Source organism: Nomia melanderi, chromosome 7 (assembly GCF_051020985.1).
Source record: "Nomia melanderi isolate GNS246 chromosome 7, iyNomMela1, whole genome shotgun sequence".
NCBI classification, from domain to species: Eukaryota; Metazoa; Arthropoda; class Insecta; order Hymenoptera; family Halictidae; genus Nomia; species Nomia melanderi.
In genome coordinates this window covers 4,195,976-4,223,291 of record NC_135005.1, presented here as the reverse complement: position 1 = coordinate 4,223,291, position 27,316 = coordinate 4,195,976, and the positions used below count along the sequence as shown (strand labels likewise).

Sequence of the window (27,316 nt, the reverse complement as noted above, 5' to 3'; positions counted from 1 at the left end):
TCAACGGCAAACGCTGCCGGATTGATCGAAATTGGAAAGACGTTTGAATACCTGCTCTCGGTAGAGGTAAGGGTGTGTTGGACCATGCTTGCTGGGGTTCGGCAGACGGGACGAGTTGATGATTGTAGGTTCTGGGGGTGGCAGTCTGTGTTGATGGTATGGGTATATTTGTTTCAATTTGTTAGATTGTGTTGTGGGTAAGTTCGGATGTGAAAATGAAGCTATTATGAATGTAAGAATTTAATTGAGATTTGTTGCTAATCAGTCTGTTGTGAGTATGAAATTAAGAAGGAAGGAGAGAAATAGAGTGCGAGAAGGGTGATTAGATCCCGTAGCCCTTTGGTGGAAAATATAGGAGATATAATATGTCCTTTAACCCTTTGAGTGCCAAAGATATATCGCACCTTCATGCACTCGCAAAAAGTTTCTTTCTGGTTTTGTTAATAGTAAAGGAAGTCTAACATGGTTTTAGTATTGTGCAAAGACTTTATGATCAAAATTGACCGAGATATAAATTTTTGTTTATAATCGTGTATTTTTATTTAATATTGTCTGGTATTTCTCAAATATGTATGGAAATTTCCTATGGCATTTGGAGGGTTAACTTCGTTTCTTTACGGCTGTGTCTATTAGATTTACAATACTATTAATAATTTACGAAAATGAAAAGACACTTTCTGTTCATTGTTAAATGTACATTTAATATGAAAGTAAAACTTTAACAACAGCAAAATGATCTTTCATTTGAACCTATGTGCAACGAAATAAAATTGACTTTTATAGGACTCCAATAAAAATATAGTTATAAATATATAGTTCTCCCTTTTGGAAAAAGAAATTACTGCGAAAGATATTATAACAAATTTTGGAAAAATATGGAAATTTTGGAGAAATATTATACTTCAGAATCACACGCGTATAATTATCACAATACGTATTATTTTTTTAGATAAACATGTAATTATTTTCTGTTTCGCTTTAGTTTTTCATTAGAATATATTATAAGTGCATTTGGCCTGCATTTGATGAGTATACACGTCATTATTTGATTTCATTGCCTGCACAATAAGAGATTTTTTACACTAAATTCCGCATTTAATGGGTTAAGGAACTGCTGATTAAAACAGCATACGTATAGGTTACGAAAATGATTACGAATTAATTATTATAATGAATCCCATATACTTAGCAAATGTGTACAGCAAGATAGCGATGTCTCGGACTTGGTCTGGAGTTAATCGGTTGTCCGCTGAGAGCACTCTTTGTTAAAATCGAATAATGGTAGCCGTAAAATTCTCCGCATCGTAAACCTCGCTTTCACGGTTTGAATAGAGCGATGATGGATATTGAAGCACAATTTATTACGTGTCGCTCTGGGAAACTGAGTAACATCTTTCAGGATAATTAGCCTTCAGGCACCTGATAGTGTAAGACAACGTACGAAACCAATTAGGCCCTTACATTATATTATCGAGTCAAAACACGATGAAAAGTTTAAATTGAATTTAATAATTATAAACACCATTCAATTTTTTCTTTTCTTGATATGAAAAAATATAACCCTTTTAAAATAGGTATTTTATATTGGTAAATTATTAAATTATATCATCAATAACATAAATTAGATTACATTACTTCTAATAACATAAGTTAGATCAAATTGCTTTTAATAATATAAACTAGCTTATATGCACCTGAGTTATGAGACAAACGACTTCAAATTAATTTTATCCAAACGTAATTCTGTTTGTACGAATATTAATGATAAAACAAATATTCGGTTAACAAATTAAGAAACAAAACATTAATTGGTAAAGGATTACATAATCATCAATCGACGCATATTATACCTTAAATAATTCATAATACTAAATTCGATTGATAATTAATTTATCGTGGTGAAATTTGAAGAAGATTCCGATATAATCACTGCATAATGTTACAGTCTTGTTGAGAACCGCAGTCCAAATAGACTCCGCCAATGAATTGCGGCCGCTATGCCGCACACTCGTGCGTGCGTAGATTTTGGTAGATGAAAATTCTATAACACATACATAATGACGAGCGGTGAACCGCGTGGTCGTGTTTCCGAGCGTCGAGGATTTTCGAATTCATGACGGGACAGGCTGACAGGAAATTTCATCTTTGTTACAGGGCTGCTCAGGCTGCAGCAGATATATCAGGGCCTGAAACCGGGAAACGAGTCGTTCCAGGTGGAAACTGTCAAACGAATACAGAATGTGACTGATGCAATCGATTTCCTGCGTAGTCTGGAAGAGCTCAACCGGTGAGTTTTTAGAAATAATTTGATTTCTTTGCAATACCAACTAGCGTGTATGAATTAATGAACTGTTAGAAAGTTAAAGGACATGACTGACTATTATGACTGAATATTCTTTTATTATCTTTGTGCAACTGATAAAAAGAAAAGATTTTTATGAGAAAAATTATGTATACAAAGAAAATTAAGCTGTATATTCAGATTCTTTCTTTTACTACATACAGTTATTGTACATTCCAAAGTTAAAATGAATGTAACTTTTTAAAGTTGCGTGTGAAACGAAGAATTATTTATTGTTCATTATATTATATTTAACAGAGAAAAGGGAAAGTTACAATTCAAGTACTAAGATAGGATGTTTTTGTTGTTAGACTGATTATTCATTTAAAACTTTCATTTTATTTACTGTTTACTTTATTATGTTTATTTTAGGTAATGTTATTTGAGTAACCATTTGTTGTTGCAATATTTATTGTTTTATTAGCAATTTTGGTGTTTGTTATTTAACTTCATATACGAAAATGAGGATTCTCTTCTGTATCAGAGTATTACACCAGAACATTAAGGTTGAGACAATGTTTATCATTCATAGTACTTTCATCGCAAGAGTTTACGTAATAATATTTAAATTTCTGTGCGTACGTTTGTTAAATACACTAAGTTGTTATATGACATTTTATCAGTAATATTTGGAATAATTTAATATTTCTGAAATAAGTCATGTATGAATAATCTACAATCTATTGTTCTTTGCCTTTCATTTCGGAAAACAATGAAATATTAAATTAAATTCCATAGTTCACTAAGTTTTTATTTCATATTCCTTTGACATTTCATTAAATTAAATACCATAGTTCAATAAGTTTTTAAGTTCTCAGTTTTTTAAAATTCATCCAATACAAATCTAAACTCTCATTACATCTAAAGTTAATTTACAAAATTTTACATTAATACTGAGAAAATCGTATTTTGGTTAAAAGGAAAACACAAAAATAGTATTCAACTTAGTGTTAGATGGCAATCTAATTTACGTTATAAGTGTTCATAATTTCAACATTAGGTTTATGGATATTTCGTCTAAAGTTTATTCTATTGTTCTTAACAGTTTTGATGGTCCATTTAGATCATGGATATTAGAGGTTTAAAAATGGACAATTAAAAAAAGAATAGTAAATTATATTTATAAAATTCGATATGCGTGTAATTAACGCATTCCGTAAATCTAGTGTTGAAAAGCTATAAATACAATAGAAAATGGAACGATAAAAGTGAAAGACGGTATTTGAAATTGGAATCGAAGAATTTTCGAAACCCGTTTATACAAATTTTCTACAAAAATGGCTCCGACGTGCATTAACGCCCTAGTATAGCGATTATTTTTCGGACGGGGAATTCTGTCCGCATTCGTACAATCTGACGGATCACACTTTTGTGGGGATGCGAGTGGTCACCACGTATCTCGGCTGCAATTTACCGCCGGCTACGCATTTCCACGACCTGGGTAATCAACAACCAACACTGACAATGAGCCCGAATAGAATGAACATTGTAGTTACTGAAAACAAAACGTCGCCGCTGCAAATTGTCGCCGCAAGTCGCGTCATGATTATATTGTCACATAAGTGCGTTAGTGATTGATGAATAAAATCTCATAACTGTGTGTTGAAACCTTTGTTATAATAAAGACTGAAGTTTTTGTGTGATGTTAAATAATCATTTTTATATTAGCAGTATAAATAGATTTTTTTCTTTTCTTTTATTTATGTGATGTTATTTTTAGTAACTAATGGTTTCTTAACTTTGTAAGTTTAATCTGTTTGTACCATTATTATACATTAATTAACTATTAATTTTATATTAATATTTATATTTTATCAATCCATACGTGTTGCTATTTATAAGTATTATAACATTTCTAGAAAATAAAGTGATTGGGAGCAATTATTAAAGAATTACTAACGCTTAAGAAAGTGTGCATCTGAAACTATGATGTATTATTGATACTTACATGGATCTTTCAAGGATTTTTGCAACGTTTATGATATTTTAATAACGGTAAAAATGGATTCTTGATGAAAATATCTTCCTAACATTTATTTCCTGCCTTGCATCCATAAATGTTTCACAAGGAGTTTATAAATATTGATCGATGAATTTTTCTTTTTTACAGATGGAGCAATAAGTATGTAGTACTCGACTGTCCCACCGACATGGCTAAGGATATCGTAGTGACACACGTGAGGGATGTGACACTGGGAAAAAGAACGTATCACTATTTGCTGAGTGGTCTGGTAAGTGCTCGTTGAATGAATGGAATTCTAAAACTCGATCGACATCGGCAACACGTCTCACTTTTGTTCCGCAATTCGAGAACCTTTGAAACAATTAAAAACACTTGAGTATACTCCAAGTACTGTATACAAATGAAATATTCACTCATCAATATGCTTCAAGACATACAAAACGAAATAATAATTGTTTGTCTGTTTTAATAGAACATTTTAAAGCTTATGTTCTGTTCATATAACAGTTTGATTAATATACTTTTCATACAATTATTTGAATATTGAAATCAAATTAACATGGCATGATAATTTATAATAACATTGAAATATATACAAAATGTGATTATAAACTTTATTTATTTTATGATTTAGGAACATAAAAGAAAGTTATATACTGCAATGGCCATAGAAGTTGCACCAGTTTGAAAATATCAATGTTTTCGGTTTAATTTCTATATATATATATTTTAATCAATTAAAAAATATTAGTTATTCTATAATAAAAATATAGCTACTGATAAAATTATTGGCCTCATCGCTTTAAAAATACATTATCGAAAGTAATTACAATTAAGTAAACAACGGACGTAATTAACATTATAAGCCAATAACGTAATTGTACGCTCTTCGTGTACTTTTGAGTAGTAATAAATAAATGATCATATTCATTAACGGTCGACAATTTCCTTTCAACTCTTTACCGACGAGACTGTCTTAAACTTCTTTTTTCCGTAACAACCTGAATTACGCATCGAAGTCATCAACACTAGAAAAAAAGAAACCTTGCGTCAGTCTGGTTAGTTCAATAATTAAATTATTCATTCGCATTCAATTTTATATATCAAAGCCCAAAGTCGCCATTATGGCAACGTTCAACTGAGTTAACACGTTGTTGATAGTTCACAAGTTAACTCGTGTTTGCATTTGCGATAGCGATTTCAATTTTTGAAATGCAGAGCAGTATGGAATATTTCAAAAGCAAAACGTTAGAAATTACATAAGAAACGTGACCGAAGTTTCATTTCAATTCATTATATATGAATGAAGTATATTGAAGTTTATTTAGATTATTTCACTTTCATAATTAATTACGGAATAATAACTAGTGACATAAGATAGCTTCTGCCTAAAACTGCCGATTAACAATGTGTTAAAGCAATAAAATCACACCAGCTTCACCAGTAATCCACCAGAATTCATTTCCTCCCAAATCGTTCCTTTCCCATGTCTTCGTTGCGTTCCTTTGTCTCAATACATCGGGTGATCGCAATCGAAGAGCTCGTCGCAGAAAGGTGACGTTCTGTGCTTGATTCGAAATCAGGCAATCTTAGACAAACGGAATCCTTCTGTCACACGTACAACCTGGTCGTGTATCCGTAAACCACCGTGGGCTCTTTTATTCTCATGAACGTCTCAACGAAGGCGGAGGGACGCGACGGAGCAACGCGCCAGATCGCACGGACGGTCCCGTGCCTTTTCCAGTGACAGTATACATCTAACGGTCCGTTCTCGTGTAATCAGATAATGGACGACCGATGGGAGAGCGAGGTGATCGAATACGGGGCCATCAACATCACCGGTTTTCGCATCGTGGACACCACCAGACCGTACGTCAAAGATTTCCTGGCCGGCTGGCATCGCCGAGACCCAGCGACGTCTCAAGGAGCTGGCCGCGAATCTATTTCCGTACGTATGACCCTTGTTCACGCTTTTCCCCACGAAATTTCCCGACAGAATCTTCCACCATCTTACCACAAAATTTTCTCCGCGAAATTGTCTGCTATCTCTGCGCCCCTCCCCTTCTCGTCTTCCCAGCGAACTTCACCGGCAGAATCATCTTCTCTTCTCTTCGAAATTCGCTGGCAAGATATTACCCACGCCCCTCCGCCACCACTCTTCCTTCCTTCAATAACTTTTCTTTGCCTCGGTTAGTGTCTGTCACCCTGTACAACCATCTCACCGGGGAAACACCTATCCGGCGTTCGCACGGTCCGTCGAGCGTCGTCTAACGCTGCAATTTTCTGCATTAAGTTGGAAGGACTGGCAGGGTCGGCGGGTTTCTTGTGAATATCGTTTGGCGACGGAGTGTATGTAACTGTTCACCGAGTGATTCGGTGTTACACGTTATGATGGAAGATCAGAAACGTTCTGGTGTTTTTTTGTAGTGAAAGTTTAGACGTGTGATGAGTCACATATGAAAATTGATGATTTGAGGGAGATTACATTTGTTCTTTGAATCTATTTTCTTTTTTTGGATTGATTGTTTGATTTTCGGAAATAGTTACTTGGAACTTTGTAGATAATATTTTTAGATAAAACACTCTCATTCTGTTTTCATTTATCTGTGGAAAGATATAATACAAGACTCTATTTTGATCCTGTTCTTGAATAGTTTACGAGGTCAAATAGATTTTGTTGCTTATTTAAATTGTAAACGGTTTTCAATAACTGTTTCAAGGACTAAAACCGGTATCATAACTATACAACCCCTGTCTAGAGTCATCGGTACGGCAAAGATTAACATATTCAGTGCTACCGGAAATTTCGGTTATATTTTGCTGATAAATTGCATTGATGTTTTAAATGAAATATTAAATTACATTCAAGTTTTTGGTATTATATTTTAATATTATTTTCTTACGCTGTCGCTGCTTCGCGACGTGTACCTCTATTCTTTGACACATGTTTCACAACAAATGTTTTCTTACCAAAATTGCACTTGTGCCACAAATGGTACACGTGGAGTGGAACGTGTTAAACAATTATCACAAGCAAGAACCTCAATGTTCCCATCCACCTCTGGCAATCATCAAAAACTCTAGAGTTAGGAATGACACCGCTTCAACTCCGCCGCCACCGAATTCGATATGTAAAAGCAGCCTAGAGGAGGTCGAAAGACCAAACTGCACAGCGCCTGACGCATCAATTACCGTGATCGATCGTCACACAATTTCCGCGGCCGGTTCCTCCAACTTTGGCCACGTGCCCGACGGTGTCCGCCGTAACCGTGAATCTGCGTACGTCCCCGAACCGACGATAAATGGTTTTCTCGGTTTCTCCGCGCGAGTCAGCTCAACCACGGCGTCCGGAAACGTGGCCGAGGTAACTTCGCTGTGTCCCCGTCGCGCAGCTTCGGCTTCCACCCCCTGTAAGCCGCATAATTTCAATTGTTACGACGATTACGAAACGACGCTCACGCGTTCCTGCAACTTCAGAACCCGAGGAACTTTGCCACGCGCGGTTTTTGTCCGCTCTTCGCACCGATGCGGAACTTCCGCCACTTTCACTCCGACGAAACGGCTGTCGACGCTCGAAAATTCGGCTCGATCGACGAAACCGCGCATTCCGCTTCGTAATTAATTCTGTTCCATATTACTTTGAAACCGGTCGATCGCTTTGACGACCGGCGGACCGCTTCCTGGCTAACCGACACGATGTTCGACATTTTGTTCTTGTTACAGAGTCTGTGGGGGTAATTTTATAAAATTATAATATATATATTTATTTTTATAAAAAAATAAAGTGAATGAAAATTGAGGTAAATCATTGAGAATAATGTATTTCAGTTTAATATAATATTATGAAATTATTAATATAATTTGATTTAATATATTTAATATTTTATAAAGCAAATGAAAGTTATGATTTATGTGTGTTAATACTATTTAAGTGTTTATCGTAGAATCAAATGGAGAAATGTTTACTGTTTTGTTTCTTGTATAAAAAGGGAAGATTTTGTCTGATCCGTATACAAACAGTTGGTTTTCACATGGTAGATACGTGCCGTATAACATATTTCGTGTAAAAAAAATACATTGTATTTTTAGGATAATAGAGAAAATTAGCAAAATAATGTAATAAACCGTATGAAAATTCATGTTACAATTTCGGCGATTGTGTTAAATCAAACCAGATTGTGCGAAAAGGAAATAAATGTTTTTTCAATTCGTATTAAACTAACCAAATTGTGTAAAAAGAGAAAAATAATTTGCGTCAAATTAAAAACTGAATTGGGTAACAATGACGTGGGGTTTAAAAAAAATTGTATTGTTAAATTGTTTCTCGTCATTTCATACGTATTCTGTCTCGATATAAAAATTTTCAGTTTAAGTTTTATATCGATCTAGTCAGTTCCCGTATCTAGCAATTTCTTCACTAATTTATTACTAAGCAACTTAATGTAATTCTAACAACCATCATTTCGTATTTCACATAAAGGTAAATGAATGCTGCGAGTGTATTTATTTAAAGTTGTAGAACAAAAAGTATCATTCAAGAAGTTAATTAGATTTCTTTGTTACGTACCTTTAATATTTCATAATAGGAATATGTTGTGTTCAAGAGAACATGTTGTCGAAAGAAACAGTAGCGGGAAACTTGTTAATAAACATGTAAGAGATTGAAACGTAGAAGGGGGAATTTGAAAAGGGAAGATAATTAAGGGGACATTCTACTACTCGCACTAATACATAAATTAAAAGGATGGAATAATATTCTGAATTTTAGAGTCAAGTTACTAATAATCAAAAACCTCTATGATCTTTGACCATTAAAATAACGGCGCAGTTGAAGTAGGTCAGTAAATAGATCCTAATTTAGACAATAATAATATAACGTGTAAAACAGAATCGCGCCACTATTGGGACATTTTAATTTGTAACAACTCAAAGCTAAAACAGTAACCGCTATACGTTCAATTGCATATCTAGAATGGCAAAAGATTAATCAATATTGATCAATATGCAAATATTCTTTATAACCTCCTTAATATTTTTATATAACACCGCTCAGACAATGTTATAATTAAATTAACTCTTGAAAGACCAAAAAGGTCCATTGAACTCATTTTCACATTTACCTACGTTTAAAAGTTTTTTAATAATAATCAAAATTATTGTTTACTGATATGCACAAAATGTTCGAAAAAACAATATTGTGATTAATGAATTAAATAAAATGAAATAACACACAAATATATAAATTGGACGAAAGCGGCCTTTTATTTTAGTTTTCTTTCTAGCCATTTAAGGGTTAAATTAAATAATAATTAAATGACATCACGTGTAAACAATTAAATATTACGTGTATCATAGCGCACGTTAGAAACTGCTGCGAATGAAGAATGCTAAGACCCCCTTTTTGTTCACCCTGAAACGAAAATCATCATAGTAGTAGACTTCGAATACTCATCCGGTAATCTTCTCGCATTAGGCACAAGCGGCGCTGATGTACGACGCCGTATTTGTTCTCGTGGAAGCGTTCAACAAGTTTCTGAAAAAAAAGCAGGACAAAAGCAACGTCAGAAGGACTGGAATCCCTGGTAGCAGTCAGATTACGAACGATACTCGAGCACTAGATTGCAATAATAGTCGTGGCTGGGTAACGGCGTTCGAATATGGCGAAAGAATTTCAAGACTACTGAGGAAGGTGAGTAATTTGTCCAATAAAAATAATGTACTCATTTTGCACAAAAATATTTCAAAAGAAAATCTAATTTAAAGTATTAATCAGTTAACTACGTTCCACAAGTATACGCGTCATCTTAAAACCTAAAATAGTACTAATTTTTTCAACGATGAATTCTGTATTTTTCAGATAAACATGTAATTCTTCTTCATTTTACTGTAATTTTTCGTTAGAATATATTACAGGTTCATTTGCCCTGGGTTTGACAAGTATACACTTTATTATTTGTTTTCATTGTACACCCAATCAGAAATTCTTTAAACTAAATTTCATAATTAACTCGTTAAGTATTTTTCGAAATGTATTGATCGGAAGAAGCAGAAAAATGTCTTTTTATAGAAATGTTTATTTTTATGGTAAGTAATAACGAGTGTTTCAATTTAAAGTCAGAATAAATTTATTTTAATTATAAATTTATTTATTATTTATATAAAAATTATAATAAATGTTTATGGAAATATTGAATATTTGAGTAATTAAAGTGTAAATATGTAAGGAATTGTAAAAGTAAAGTAAGTGACAATAAATTATAATTAATTGTAAATTAATTTATACACAAAAAATGAAGAAATGCAAATTGAATTCCATTAATAACTTCGAAAAGCTTAAACTGTAACATTAATTTTACAATTCCTTACATATTTAAACTTTAATTACTCACATATTCAATATTTGTATAAACATTTATTATAATTTATAACGACTTTTAATTAAAACACTCGTTATTACTGTCTATAAAAATAAAATTTTTAAATATTTAATGTGTTGATAAGAGACTGATGAAACTTTAAATCAGAATACTCTATATTGTATTTACTAGTTGCGATTTCAGTAGTTACCACTTATTCCGACCTTAACCAAATTTTATGTTCCAATAACGGGCATTAAATTCTTTATTGACTTTGATTTATAAACAAGTTTATGTTCACTCTTAAAAAATATGAGAAATCAAACTAAACCGCATGAAAACTATGTTTTAATATGACGAAAAGACGTAACGACTGGTAAAACTAACTTTACGAGTATTTATTCAGATCACCAGGAATCATAACGTTTTCATAAAACAGATCAGTTCTCTTACGTGCTTCGCTATAAACGTAAAAATGATAGCATTAAAATGTTTTTTTCATAATAGCTTTTGCAGATTAATAACAGTAACCGTGAGCCTTACCTTTGCATTACTTTATAAAATATAATTTAGTATGACATAATAAATTTGATTTTTATTTTCACAATGTTAGAGGGTGAAATTATCATTTTAGATTCTGAATTATTATATTTATATTTAATAAACTAAGTTTGTATATTGCTCGCATCTATGTAGAGTCTCTGTAACTTATTAGTATGAATCAATATGAATTTGAATTATCAAAAAAATTCTACATATTATGATTTTCTAATCGTAAGATTATTAACAGAAAAAAATGTTATACAGTTAATAATTTTCCATTTTTTATTTTTTCATTTTATTGTAACCTTCAGTGTTAAAAAACACGATGATAAAGAAATTAATTCACTGAAAGAATGTATATTTATTTCTAAATAGTCTGATGAAATAAAACATTTTTTTAACGTGGTTGACTACAAGTCAATTTCTATTTAATTCTGGATTACTGATTACCAGATTAATGAAATATAAAACATAGGTAGCTTCAGAAAAATTTGAAATGTCACTATTTTACTTTCGCTTAGAAATGTTCTTAAGAAAAAATAAACAGTAATCTATTTCTTGTTGTCTCAAATTACTTTAAAGAAATGTTAATTTTACTTAGAAATCCGCAATCTGGGAGTTATATTATGAATTAGTAATCGAAGAATTATCAATAATAAACTAATCGTTTAGAAATACTATAATCTAATCATTTTGATTATTCCTTTATATTGTAAAGTAATAAAATTGTTTTTAAAAACGTATGTCTTATAGTTGAACATTACTTATCGTAATTGTGTTGAATAATTTTAGCATGTCATAAGGTTGAATAATTTGAATAAATACTCGGATTCAAAGTGGCACAGATTTAGCAGTACTCCGATGAAAGTGAATATGTGTGTATGACACTCGGACAGGAACATCGTCGATTCTAGTCGAATGACGAAAGTTACACAGACCGGCCGGTAATTCATCTTGAAATTCTTGAACGCGGACAGAAACGTAGAAATAGTCAATATGTTTCGAATACCCGTGGCGACCGAAATTGCTGGGGACTCTTCCGGGCGTCTCTCTGCTCCTGACAGTAATTGGCGGTTATTCCGATTCTAACGGAATTCCTGCGTCTACGTCTGATCGTCCCCCATCGTTCGCCACACTCTATACATATGTTATGTATAGTAGAGTTCACCGGAAGTCCTCCAAGCCTTACCGACTCTTTGATGGTTTGTTGCCCAAACGTGAAAACTTGTCGATATCATGAAAGTCGTTAGCATTCTAAAAAATACGTTTCTTTGACAGAAGAATAAGCTCAGCTGAACGTGAACATTCAGGAAAAGTCATTTTTGAAAGCAAAAGCTTTTAAGAAATCATTTTCGGAAGAATAATTAGATAAAGGAATATGAAAGTATTGTTTTCTCCAATAGTGTCCTTCTGAAAAATTTGGAAAATCTAAAAAGAATTGTAATTCAGTTCAAATATTTTTTTATACTTATTTTGAAAAATTAAATCCAATCATAAAAGTTATCAGTATGGCCATTCTTTAATATTTCAGTTTCGAATTTTATACGATTTGTAATAAAAGTATAGGAGGTATATTCATTATCATCGGTCAATAAATCAGGAATTAAGAAATGATGTGACGAATTTTTATGTCTATATAGATATCGAATTTTTACAATTTTTAATAAGATGTGAATGAGTTTTAACATAGTTGATTTAAGTGACTTCCAATACTTTAATGTTCCGATTTCATAAATAGTACACAATTAAAATAAAAAGACGTAAAAATAAATAATGGTTTATTTTATTTTACAAGAAATAATTGCAGGCTAAGAGTGTTTTATATTCTAATAACAGGTCGAAATCGAAGGATTAACTGGAGAAATACGTTTCAATGATGACGGTCGCCGCCACAATTACACTCTTCATGTCGTCGAGATGACAGTCAACAGTGCTATGGTGAAAGTAAATATTTTTTGTGGTAATATATGGTCAAATGATGGATTCCATTTAACATTCAATATGACAGAAAATACTTATTCGAATATGTAAAATACACAAAAGATAAATGATTGTTATATTGATTGTTATATCAATAAATCACATGATCTAACAAGTGTAATACGCAATAAGGAAAATAGAAATATTTATTCTTTAATTATTTTTCTTTCATCAATTAATTACTATTTTCATTTGTGTAAAAAATTTCTAGGCAATTCGAACCTTTAAAATTTTAATTTAAATTTATCTACATATAAAATATTTTTAAAAGTTTTTTTTATTTAACTATAAAACATCTCATGCATATTTCAATTGAAAGTTATGTTTATGATATCTGATTTCTTTTAATGTATATGACTTGAAAAGTTTCACTAAATAATACGATAAACTTTCATTTATAAATACTTTATTTCCTTCATTAATAGTTTATAAATAATTTTGTATAATGTATCGTTATATATATCTTCAAGGTTGCAGAATGGACTGATGAAGCCGGATTCCAAGCCATCGCAGCAAAATACATTCGTCTTCGACCACATTCGGAAATCGAGAAAAACAAGACTTACATTGTCACCACTATAGTGGTAAGAAATTTCTTCATAAAGTGAAGACGCATTGAATTACTGTTAAAATGAGATTAACGAGCTTCCTAACTCTGTGATATAGGAGGAACCGTACATCATGGAGAAAAAGTCAGAAATAGGCAGAATGTTGGTTGGCAATGATCGTTACGAGGGTTACTGCAAAGATTTGGCTGATCTCATAGCAAAGAAGCTGGGGATAACATGTAAGTGTGCCAAACAGTTTATTCGTAACTTTAAATCAGAATCGTTAAAATAGTAATATTTTATCTGTTTTAATCTCATAGGTCATGATAGAAACATTTCCTCAAAAAGTAAATATCCCATAAAGAGGAAATTAAAAAGAAAATTGGAAAGTTGAAAAATCAGGTTTTGTTCACATTTGTGTTTAATTGTGTTAATGTTAAATAAACTCAAGTTTTAAATAGTTTAAATATTGTATAGAATATAACGATTTTGAATATTTATCTGACATTCACTCACAGTTATCTGCGTATACATAGTAAGTAGAAGAGAATAATAATGATCTGACACGGTAGCCAAGTCTTAAAGAAATGCTTCTGAGAAAGTTTAGATTAAAAATTTAGTTGGTTTTTCACATAAAATCACAACAATACAGTTCATGTCTCAAGACAAGAACATTTTATATTTTCATCATCAGAAGTAAATTTTTATTAATAAAAATATATATTATAAGATCGATTCTCAACCATTTCATATTTTTCTATCTAGATTTGGTCTTTTATGCGAAAAAGGCATAATCATCAAAATTTAATAAAAGGTTGTAACTTCACATTTACAAATCCTTTCATGAAAAATAAACAAATGTAATTTCCAACATTTTACGTATTTTATATTTATCACAAATCACTAAATTAATAAAAATAACAAAGAAAGGTAACGATAAAGGAATAAAAAAGTTTCAAAAATGGTATGGTCATTAAAGTATTTTATTTTCAATTTGCACAAATGATGTATAAGTGCTCAGGTTTTTTACTTGATCAGGGTCACGTTTGTCCCCGCCCTTAATAATTGAAGAAGACTGAAAACATTCTATTTTATTCAAAATTGTATAGAAACTAAGATAATAGTTATTAATCTGAAAATTAAAATTAGCTAATCAATCAATTTAAAATAACGTTATCATTTTGTTCATTGACGTTTCAGACGAGTTACGAATTGTTGAAGATGGCAAGTATGGTATGGAGAATACAGAAGTTCGTGGCGGCTGGGACGGAATGGTCGGCGAACTGATTCGCAAAGTATGTTTGAACAATTTCCAAAGTGATCCACAGTTAGGTGTTCTTTTTTCGAAGTGTAATTCACCAGAAGTTAGCGCACAGGTTCAACTCGAACAATTTAATTCAGCTACGGAGGATTCAGCTATTGATCGCTGGGTACCGACACGATACAGACGCCGAACGAGCTGTTTTATCTTGCTCCATAAAGTTCGGTAGTTGTTCACCAGATGCCTCGAGCTTGCAAGCTCTTCAACCTTGTTTGCCGTATTATGAACTACATCTGGCGGACATGTGCCGAAAAAAAATGGAAATAAAGAACATTCGTTTTGTATGCTTTTGATAAGAAAACTTCAGAAAGTAAACATTTGAATTTGGAATGTAATTAAACTTTCAAATAATTGATTCATGATAAGAGGTTCAGAAGAGTTAATTTTTGCTATAAGACAGATTATATTAAAGTTATTCGTTTCGAAAACGATAAAGTAATTTTCTAGGAAAATTGAAAAAACGTTCTCGTAAAATGGATGTTTTATTAATATTTATTTTTGCAGGAGGCAGATATCGCCATAGCTCCCATGACAATCACGTCGGAACGAGAACGAGTGATTGATTTCAGCAAACCTTTCATGTCTTTGGGTATCAGTATTATGATAAAGAAACCCATGAAACAAAAGCCTGGAGTATTCAGCTTCTTAAACCCTTTGAGCAAGGAAATCTGGGTCTGCGTAATATTCTCGTACATCGGTGTGTCCATCGTCCTGTTTATCGTGTCCAGGTAAGTACTTTTCAAGTACTTTCTAAAATCGCTCGATAACCACGAACCCAGTTTCGGTCGATATATTATTACAAAATATGTGATCGATATTATATAGAATAAAATTTCCATTTTCTAAAAGGGAAAGTACAAAACGATAAAGCTTATTTCTACATTTCACTGATTGAAATAATAACTTAATAAATGATTACATTAACAATAATAATAATTAATCATTGACAATGATTAAAAGTAGGTCTCTATAATTGGCATAGTTTCCATGCAGAGTCGCGTCTTTCTCGGTTTTACCACCAGTTACTGGATACCCTGTACACAGTTGTATATTAACTACAGCATAGATTATGAGTAAATGGCAATAAAGTTCCCGACACGAATCAGCAGAAGTTGCCCTGGATATTTTAATCTGTGCTGATCATTATACTCACCCCCCATCTACTTATCGTTTCTTTCCCTTCTGCCCTCCTTTCCACGATAATTACACAACGACCAACTCCAGTTTGCTTCTTCGCGAACCACCGTCATTATCAAGAGACTTACACATTCATTTATCGCTCGTAATGTATCGACTACCAACGACAAATCGTTGCTGCTTTTTTTTTACGTTAGCTCGATTAGGCTATTTGCTCTTTCTTATCTTGCGTAATTTCCTCGGACACAGTATCAAAACGATCAGGGATTAACTGGAGTCTTGATAGGGACGATAAGGGCAACTGCGGTGTCACGTGATTGCGGATTTGATGCTTCGAATGATTAGAACGCACAGCTACCTCGTGTTTCTGTTAACTCATGATGAATTAACGAAAAAGTTTCGTTACTTGAGGCTTAATTTCAGAGTTTTTGTTTTCACTTTGATTTTAAAGGATACAGTATTATATTATACAAACGATAACGCGTTTAGAATATTCGAAATAATGAAGTTAAACGAGAAGTCATTGAAAAGACGATTTTCTAAATTTCAAGTAGTTTGTGAGTTATTGTACATTAAAAAACAGAAATCTGTAACATTTATTTAACATTTTAGAGTCCTGGAGATAATTATTCTTTTTTCAACTATATCACAAGTTTCGCGAAACTGACTTATACTACTAATATTTATATTGCAGATATTTATACTTAAATTACAAATTATATTATAATATTATAAACAATATTCAGTATTAAACAAATTTCTTACAAAATTCCTATATTCCTGGGAAATTCTTTAAGATATTCTATTTTTACTGTGTCATACATTTTTATGGACAGATGAAACTATTATATCGTAATTTCTGTATTGTACAATCATTATAATAATTCATGAAATTTAATTCAATTAAACTTTTGTATCATACAGCATTATTATTATTTCTGTAGAAACTTTTAACGGAAAGAGCACGTGTGCACTCGAGCACTCTGTGGCTACTAAATGGAGTTGCATAGGTAGCATGAAACGCGCACTTTTGCCCCAGAATTAATTAATAGAGAAGAGCATCGTTTGGAAATTGACTGTTTTCCTGTGCTGCTTTGTAAACTGAAAGTACTACATGTACGTTCTCAAATGCAGTTTTTGTTATACTATTATGTGCAGGTTTTCCCCATACGAGTGGAGGGTGTTGACGCTGAGCAGCGGCGGAGATTCCTCTATGTCCGCAAGAAACGATCCCACGTTACAGCATCCTCACGGGTCTCAAGGTTCACCACACATTCCAACCTCCAGTATGGCGAATGATTTCAGCATTATCAATAGCCTGTGGTTTGCGTTGGCCGCATTCATGCAGCAGGGTTGCGACATATCGCCCAGGTAATAATTAATTTCCGTACAAACTTTAACCGTGACCCTACAGAACCATGAGCTGTTAGTTGCAACGAGGGCCACTGTCTAAATTAATTCTCAAATTTAATTTACATTAATTCACAGTTTCCTTAATCCTTTGCCCTAATTATTTCTGAACTATAATAGATACAAGTACTGTTTCGTCCGATGTGGAACAAAACGGCGAAAATCCTCGAAGGTTCGTTTATGATATGGACGTGCCAACAAATTTATTTTCGGGATTAGCTTTTTTCGAACTCAGTTTATTTATTTTAGTTACAAGGGGCAATTTCACCCTAAACCATGATAAAATCATTTAATTAATCCGCGCATGTCCAGACAATAGTTTTGGAATTTTTACTTCGTTCGTACAGACAACCGACCATATCATAAACCGGGAATTTCCGAAGGGTCGACGCGAAACGCGTTCGTAACGGTTCCGCCAGACATGAGTCAACTTGGAGGAAATTTCCAAGGCATCGGCAAATCTTCGAGGATCCCTCGCACGTGGCCATTACCCTCACCCTTGCATCAAGAGGGTTGGCCAAGGGGCGTCGTCCAAGACGCCCCCGATTTTTTGAATTATACGCCGATTGGGTATTTTCGACTTTCCAATCAACGCACTCGACAGAAAACAATATAATATTTTTATACAACACCTACAGGATCGCACTCGCATCAGAATCGCAGTTCAGTTATCAAGTTAGAAACTAATCAGAATCACTCAACCGTTCGGAGTGACGATATTCTCAGATACTCAACCGTTCGGAGTAACGAGATATCATTTATTCATTCACACATTTAGTTAAGTCCATCGTTCGGGACAAACGAACACATTCAGTCCATCGTTCGGGACAAACAAATCAGTTCTCAATCAAGAAACAAATCAGTTCAGAATCACTGAACCGTTCGGAGTGACGATATTCTCAGATATTCAACCGTTCGGAGTGAAGAGATATCATTCATTCATTCAGACATTCATCAAGTCCATCGTTCGGGACAATCAGTTAACATCAGTTATCAACACAGAAACGAACATTTAACTTATCAGAACAGTCATTCAGACACCAAACAGATACCGATCAGATTCTCAGACACTCAACCGTTCGGAGTAACGAGATTCTATCAGATTCTGCAAGTCCATTGTTCGGGACAACTATACTCCAGCTTCACACTCCGAAGAAGCATCTAATTCGAAATTCGAGAATTCGTTCGTCTCGAAACGCGCAACATCAAAACGGGTTCTCAGTATCGTGAGAAACCGGTGGTCTGATCTCAATCATTCGGAGATCAGAATCGAATCAGTCGATTTCTGAAGAAATTTGGAAATCAAGGCGTCGCGAGTATTAACGAGACCTAAAGTTAAAGCTGGGATTTACAACCCCAGCTGAGGAATTAAATCCGCGTTAGTAATCGTGTACGGGCGTGCAACTATCGAGATTGCCACACTGCGACGTCACATTTTTGGTCCTTCGAGCCGAATCTGCTACCTACGGAACATTTTTTGGTCCTTCGAACCGGATCTGTGACGTAACATTAATAGTCTTCTCAAAATTATAATAAAAAAAAACTATAACGAATTCCAGGGATTGAAAAGGTTCCGAAAGTAAGTTTTTGAAACTGTTATACAGCGGCTGCGACTAAAACAGTTATGAAGAATCGAAATGAAGTAATAACTTTTATTCGGAATATCGTTTCCATATCAATTTTATAATTGTTACTTTTCGGTTCCGCATTTCTTTTAGAACCAAAGAAAAACAGTTATATAACGGATATAATATCAGTTCCGAAAAATCGGAGCGGAAATCAGTATAGCTTAGAACTGATATACCGAATAACAGTTATAACTTCATTCCGGTTCTTCATAACTCTTTTAAAAACTGAAATACATAATCTAACGGTTTTCCACCCCTGACGAATTCTGATCATAAAAATATTTACCAATTTATCCAACCACAGAACCAACAGTAGAAGCAATGAAATCCGTAATAGAAGGCAGCGATCGTTAAACCCTTAAACGTGATTTAATAGGAGGATAAGCCATATATGTGCGTAACAAAAACTTTCGCGTATTAAACAACCTTTCTGGCTAATTATAGCCATCCACTTTACTTGTTCAAACCCTACTGCCGTTTTCGTTTTCCGAAGTACAGTCGATGGCAGTAAAGTACATAAAGGCCTTTGGTTGTGAATGGCTCCCTTTACCTCGGGGCAGGTCAACCGTACAATCTGCTAATAGGATGAATTGGGTAAGATTCAAGAGGTTCGCTGCTGTCGACGTTTAAAGTCTCCTGTGTAAACGTTTCGTAGTTCTTCAACGGTTGGTGGATCGCGCCCCCGGTCGTTTCTGAAAAGGCTACTTCTGTGTATAATTAGCGACGGGGCGATTCAAGAAGCGGTAAAGCGCAGCGAAAGAAATAAGCGTCTTCCCAAACGATGCCTAACTCTTTACTTACCGACCAGACGTTGCTAATTGCGATGAACAATGTATTACAATTCCGTTTTCGTATTAAAACTGATGTACCAGATTTGAGCGTATTTTTGTCTATTAAGAAAACACCGAACTATTTATTAACTATCGACCATATTTTAGAAGTATTATCATTAGAGACTATCTAAATGGAACTAATGTTGTTCGATTACATCTTCATATAACTCTTATAGGAACTGAGATACTACAATATCGGTTTTTCATTTATCTGTAAGGAAAATCTTCCTATTGATTGATTTTAATTGAAATTTTCTTATTGGTGAAGAATATGATCGTGAAAGTAGCCGCGTTTCCATTGCGTACGGTCTCTCAGACAGTCACGAATAAGAATATTAATGATGTCAAAGAAATGACAATATTTATTTGCTTTTCAACCCTTGTTTATTGATAAACTACATAACAAATGTAGCGATAAATTTCTATATGCGCGTTTTATTGTCATGGCCGGTTGCTTCGTTTATCGGAGCTTCACCGTAAATCGCAGTACGTCTTCTACATAGAAAAGCCGAAAAAAATACCGATATTTATTTCGATCTTTCGTGTTATATCGGTTTCGCTATAGCCTTCTAGATCTCATACCGGTATTAATATTATTCAAATTTTAACTTCCAAGTCTAATACCGCTATTAACCCCTTGCCCTATGATTTATTACTCAATTATGATTCATGCAACGACTTTATCGTTAATAATTCATTAGGGAAAGGACAAATTTTGATACTTATTCTATGTCAGCGTTTACTCAAAAAGTTAACGATTGATAATAGGAAAGTAATATTTACTTTATGTTTAAACAAAATAATCAACACTCAGATTTATTGAATTCGCTTAAAAATTTTTGTCGCGGGCCTGGCACGATGTTGTAGGTCAAGGGATTAAATCCCTGGTTATTATATGTTACATATTACTTACATGTTATAAGTAACACTCATAACAAGTATTATAATTAAATGTTTGTTAAATTATAATTAAATGTTCTGCATTTTTACGCATATCGAAGACAATCGTTCCGCACTCGAACGGTATAAACGAACGGAGAAGTAAACGCTTTCTTCGTCCCGGTGTCCTTCAACGCACGATCCCCATCGTCATGGAGTTAGATAGTGGATCAATGATAACCTTTAAGAGTATGATTTACGTGGTACGGCCTCAGGAAGGGTTAAGGTACACAATAATTACTGTTGCAAATTCCTCCGTCTAAATTACAACCACGGTGGCCGGTAAACGGCGATTATAACCGCGCGGCCAGAATTATCACAATATAATCGGATTACGTCCCGTAGTCTCGTGCTGGATGTAATTTAAAGCAGGTAACGTAATCGGCACCGCGATTAGGCGGACGGTTATTCGAGGGCGGCTCATTTGAATGAGCGTGTCGTTCGGGCCATGGCGAAAATTCCATTAGCGACACGCGCAAAACCCGGCGAGGCCGTACATTTCCTACATCGGCCGACCCTTCCTTTTTTCCACCCTTTTCTCCGCTTCCATATCCGCCTTCCCACGCATCGGGCATCGATCAACCACAGGGATCACGAACAATACATTTCCATGCTGATCCCTAATGCGAGCTCTCGGCTTTTTTGCATAAACATCAATGTCGCGGATTTTCCGTGTACAAAAGAATTCCATTTCGGGTAACAGTGCTTAATATGGAACACCGCAATATTTAGAAAAGTAAATAGGTTAATCCATTCGCTACCAGCATTTCTTTCAACAGTCTACGCGGTTACAATATTTTATTACATGAAATTATGTGAGCTGTCTTTTTTTTAAAAATAGCATAAGTTCAGCTTTTCATATATTGAGATATTTAAGCGTTTGCGTTTCAGTCGGCTTAAAAATATTGGCAAACGTTGATTAATTTGAATAATGTTTATAAAACCGTAAACTTTATAAATTTTATTATACAATAATAATTAATAACATTGTTAAAGGAAATAAATGATGTTTTAGGTGCCAATGGATTTATTCCACTGTCGAAGAAATCATTTCTGCGATAACATTTTATAGTTAAACTCCTTTTGATTAATTCATGAGGATATTGTACGTTATTGATTGTATTATTTACGATATTTCACTGTGCCATTCATATATTCAAGGAATAGAGGAAGAAAAATTTTTAAAATAAACACAATATACTTAAATTTAGAAAGCGAAAAATTCATTTATTTACTTTTCTTTATTCAATAAATGTTTATTTCTTATGACAAAAATGACTTTTCTTTAAACATTTTGTATGCATTTTATATTAAGAACGAATTTTTCAATTCGCAGCTTTTGGTTTTATTTACACTTTCCACCATTGTTTCAAAACATTTAAACTTATGCATTTCTATTAATGACTGTATAAATGATTATAATTTCTTTGTGTTTCGCCGCAGGTTTCATTGCAAAAAATACATACCTTTGACTTTTACAAGCTTCTAAATTTCGGTGTTCCATATTAATCTCTTGAGTGTAGTGTTATTGTCTTTGGTATGCGTAAAAAATGTAAAACATGCAATTTTATTTGTTTAAATTTTACATGTACGTATATAATATGTATGTATTCATACGTATTGTATAAAAAGGATTACAAATGTAAATATTTTTTATTACTCCATACAAGTGTATTTTGCAAAAATTAAACTGATGCTTTATTATATCACCCATCTTAACATATTGCTTGTCGACTACAAATTTAGTAGTTATACCCATGAGATCAATCAGTTCAAACTTGAATTCTATACAATATAAAACATAATTTTTTCTGCAAATTATTAATAATTGTTACAAGAATTAATATGAAAAATGATAAAATGTTTAAAAACTGAAATATTCAATGCTTAAGATTTAGGGAGTTTATTTATAGGTGTCTGATTGTTAAACGCTGGTGATATGTAGCCTATTGATCGGCTACCGAAAAGTAATGTTTCAACTTATCGAGAGGAGAACTATTCAAGTAACTTATACAATTATCACATAATTATACGTATTGTAACATGCGGGTTCCGTTTCAGGAGTGAACGGGGACACAAGAGCAATGAAAAAGTTCATACGAACATGTTCTATTTGACCTTGTTTCGAAGTTATGGGTACTTTGTGTTTCAATAATTATAACCCGCATCTTCATAGTAAAGTGCTTCGTGCACGTGTACAATAAGGCTGCTAACAGACTCGAGACAGTTCTGGAATTTCTAAACGGTTGTGAAATTCTTTTCTAGGAAATAATTCGATACTACATACATACGGCTTCAAGTTTGCATATTGATCGAGGGTTGCCGTTTTGAGCGCCTGCTATAAAGTTAAAAATTCCTATTTTACTTTTATACGAGGATCCTAGTATGTCTTAATTTTTGATGTCGTCTGTTAATATAAACATTGGGTCATCTTATAAATAACACGGTTTATTTTATGTTTTTTCTCTTCTACAAAATTAAGGCAAAGAAAATATTTTTTAATCTAATTATAATATATAGATGGTTAATCTATAGGTAATGAAGAAAAACATATTTTAGACTTAAAAAATTGTATGTATTTTAACTTTTTAAAATAGAAGAAGTATAGAAAGAGTACATTATTTACAGGAGGACTACAGGATGTTTACATATTGTTTATGTGTGGGACATTAGCACCTGAAATAAATTTAACACGTTATACAGTAAAGAGTTCAGGGTCTTATAAGGTCATGGCCTTTCCTCTCTGCCCTCAGGCGACCTAGGAACTAAATAACATTGACTTCCACTCATACTAATTGTTACGTAACATGCAAGTAATCTTAATTAAATTCTTCATGCTTTAATTAACCTAATTATTCGGTATAAGAATTACTGTGACTAATACAAATACAATTACAGTGTTATTGAATATTATACAAACGATATTACTTAATAATTAATGCTTTGTAAATATGATATTTTCTCCTGCCCCACTGTTTAAAATTTTCTTGATTGCTCAAAATTTGTATTTTCGAAGCACGAAATTGCTTTCTGTATTATTATTAGTTATTTCTCTGTAATAAAATATATAAGAATTATCCCAAACTTAACGTGTTAAAAACAACCTTAATTTTCGTTGTGTTTGAAATCTTTGCAATATAACTGAAGGGTTTATTCGATACATAAATAATAAATAAGTAAATACCTAAATAAAAATGAAATATAAAAAATATGAGATCAGTCTGAACATTACCAAAGTGTCTATTCTTATACTAAAAATGTAAGTCATTGGCATTTTCTCGAGCATTTTGCGGTCTTGAACGGGTTGAAACTGGGGCTCAATTAATTTACATTTCACCGTATCCACCATGCCACCCCATCGCGGTAGCCTCCTTGATTAATGGTTTAAATATACGAGCGGCGGCGATATGAATTGTAAATTTCGTAGAACCTTCTGTCCCCAACGTCCACCGCTTCTCCCCGCCGTCATTTTGCTTGCCTCTTCGTCTCCCTCTATTCCGAGATTTCCCGTAGTTAGGACGTAAACTTTCATTATTAAATGATGTCATATCAATTGAATGCGTAGCGTATAATCTAATCAAAGGAAAAGTGCAGTTACGATTCTATTAAATTCGTAATAAATAATATTAAATGTTCATTTTCATAAAGAAATGCAATCATTTTTAGAGTTCCTGAATGTCACTGATACTGACATTCACGAGTATTATAAGTGAATTAATATTCGAACTACCAAGTAGTCAAATTATTAAATTTTAAACAATTTTTGAATATAAATTAGTATATTGGTAGATATTTCGATTGACTTATGTTTTAGTCTATACATAAATGAATCAATTTTTATAATAATATGTTAAGAGCGTAATCTTACATTTTCTATGATTGCAGAGAAACAAATTCGAAATGACCATTTTGATATATTTAGTAGTTTTAGTATAGGATATAAATATACTGTTATTTACATAATGTTATTTATTATATGCCCATGTATTTATGTTAATAATATACAAAATTGCCCATATACTAAGAATATAAATTCCTTCTTCGCATGAGAGGAGAAACGGCGTCGATATCGATTCATTTTTTTACGATTTTACATGTCGGAAACGATTTGATATTGTTGGATTGGGGTATAATGTGGAAAATTTAGCTGCATATGGACGAAAGTATACCAATTTTCTGCTTTTAGAAATTACGAACTTGACGCCTATAATGCGAGAAAAATGATAGTGGTCACTACCATGGCTGCTAGTATTATATAATTACGGGTGATTTAGTATAATATAGGTAATAGCAGATTGGTTAGATTTTTTATATGCGTATATCAAGTGCAATTACGTGTACATTTTCGATTCATTACGAGAGTACTGGTGTTGGAGGAAGTAATTTAAATCTCCTTTTTTTTGATAATGGCAAAAATATTGACATCAATCTCTTTATTCGCTTGTAATACGTTATAGAAAAATAATTTCTTAACAACTGACATATTTTTCATTCGTATGTATCCATCCATTTGCAGTAAAAATTAATATTTTAATATGCAAATTTTCAAATACTAGAAGATGCATCATTATAAATTTGACAATTTAAAAAAAGGTTGCAAATTAATCACTGTGACCATTTAATAGTTTTAATAACAATGGATCCTATTTTCAATAAATAATCTAATAAACTCTAGGATCTACAAGAGAATTATGATATTTTTACTTTATTCCTTTTTGCGTTATCTTAATTAAACTACTGTATTCAAAAATGGTATTAATTTTATAATTATATTATACTTATAATAATGTAATGATTAAACAATATCATTTTGTAAATTCCAACACGTATACATAAGATTATAAAATTTTATAAGTGTCGAAAAAATAATTTCAAATGTTCTATGAATACGTAAATATTCTAAGGTTTCGTTATTCACTTTTTAATTATTGTCATTAATGTATTTGACAGGTCAATATCAGGAAGAATAGTGGGCAGTGTCTGGTGGTTTTTCACATTAATATTGATCTCATCTTACACTGCAAACTTGGCTGCATTTTTAACCGTGGAACGAATGGTTGCTCCAATTAACTCCCCGGAAGATCTGGCATCGCAAACAGAAGTTCAATATGGCACTTTGTCTAACGGATCTACCTGGGACTTTTTTCGCGTAAGTATACTGAAGATATTTATGTATTTCTATTAAATATTACTAAACGAAACCTAAAAGAATGAGAATTTGGGATAAGAATTTAATTTCATTCTCATTTATTTAACAATAATATGTATTAAAGTATTAGGGTCTTTTGTAATCGTTCATTTCACCGATGTCTAGTGATAAGTAAAAATAAACAATAGCAGTCTAAATAATCATAATATTAAATTAATATTAATAAAGTACTGGTTCATCTCACAAACAATGTGATTTTTTAATATTTCTATTACTTTTAAAAGTTGAGGCATAAAGATCTTTTTTTTCAATGTAAAATATATTCTCCTTTATTATCTACAATGCTGTTCCATCTTTCTGGTAGATTTTTAATGTCCTTCCAAAATTCACTTGTTCCTAACGAAAAACACATCACATGCAATTCCAAAAAGCACATTAATTATGAGATGTATGTATATTATTGTTTGTTTGTTTTTTATTACAGAAATCGCAAATCAATCTCTACAGCAAAATGTGGGAATTCATGAACTCACGACAGCACGTATTTGTTAAAACATATGACGAAGGTATACGGAGAGTCAGAACTAGTAAAGGAAAATACGCTCTTCTGATAGAGAGCCCAAAGAATGAGTACATCAACGAAAGAGAACCTTGCGACACGATGAAAGTGGGCAGGAATCTCGATGCTAAAGGTTTCGGCGTCGCTACACCACTTGGATCTCCTCTCAGGTAATGTACAGAAATTTATAATTAAAATTTTTTTATTTACATTAACAAATAAAAATCACTTTAGAGATGCTTGCATCACACCGAAAGAATAGAAAAGGTTCATTTCAGTATACGTTCTATTTGATTTTGTTTTCTATTTATAGTGGGTTTTATGTGACAATAATTTTGCAATAAAGTTAATTGAGTAATTGACAATGTAATTGGATGAATGGTTAATAATGGTAATAATAATATCAATAATACTTGTAAATGTTTGTAAATATTTCTGCTATTCTTACAATTAGTAATTGATCATCCAATTATTTTGTTAACTAATAATAAGGTCTGAATATCATTTATTATTATTATTATATTATATAAAGTACATCTAGTATATTCTTTGATATATTGAAATCATTCTTAAATAATTTTAATGATTCTTATATCTTCTTGGGCATTC

The 27,316-nt window shown here is 32.7% G+C and overlaps 1 protein-coding gene across 7 annotated transcripts in view; it reads left to right on the top strand.

The window, feature by feature from the left end:
• GluRIB (Glutamate receptor IB) overlaps positions 1-27,316 on the top strand; it is a 412,145-nt gene that overhangs the window by 368,336 nt on the left and 16,493 nt on the right. For all 7 annotated transcript variants that reach the window (XM_076369401.1, XM_031970793.2, XM_031970800.2 and 4 more), the window contains 12 exons: positions 2,155-2,287; positions 4,452-4,572; positions 6,088-6,252; positions 9,778-9,993; positions 13,040-13,147; positions 13,654-13,767; positions 13,850-13,970; positions 14,932-15,026; positions 15,557-15,780; positions 17,348-17,560; positions 25,950-26,148; positions 26,633-26,877. In XM_076369401.1, coding sequence (XP_076225516.1) covers positions 2,155-2,287; positions 4,452-4,572; positions 6,088-6,252; positions 9,778-9,993; positions 13,040-13,147; positions 13,654-13,767; positions 13,850-13,970; positions 14,932-15,026; positions 15,557-15,780; positions 17,348-17,560; positions 25,950-26,148; positions 26,633-26,877 — 1,954 coding nt within the window. The remainder of the gene's footprint in view (positions 1-2,154; positions 2,288-4,451; positions 4,573-6,087; positions 6,253-9,777; positions 9,994-13,039; positions 13,148-13,653; positions 13,768-13,849; positions 13,971-14,931; positions 15,027-15,556; positions 15,781-17,347; positions 17,561-25,949; positions 26,149-26,632; positions 26,878-27,316) is intronic.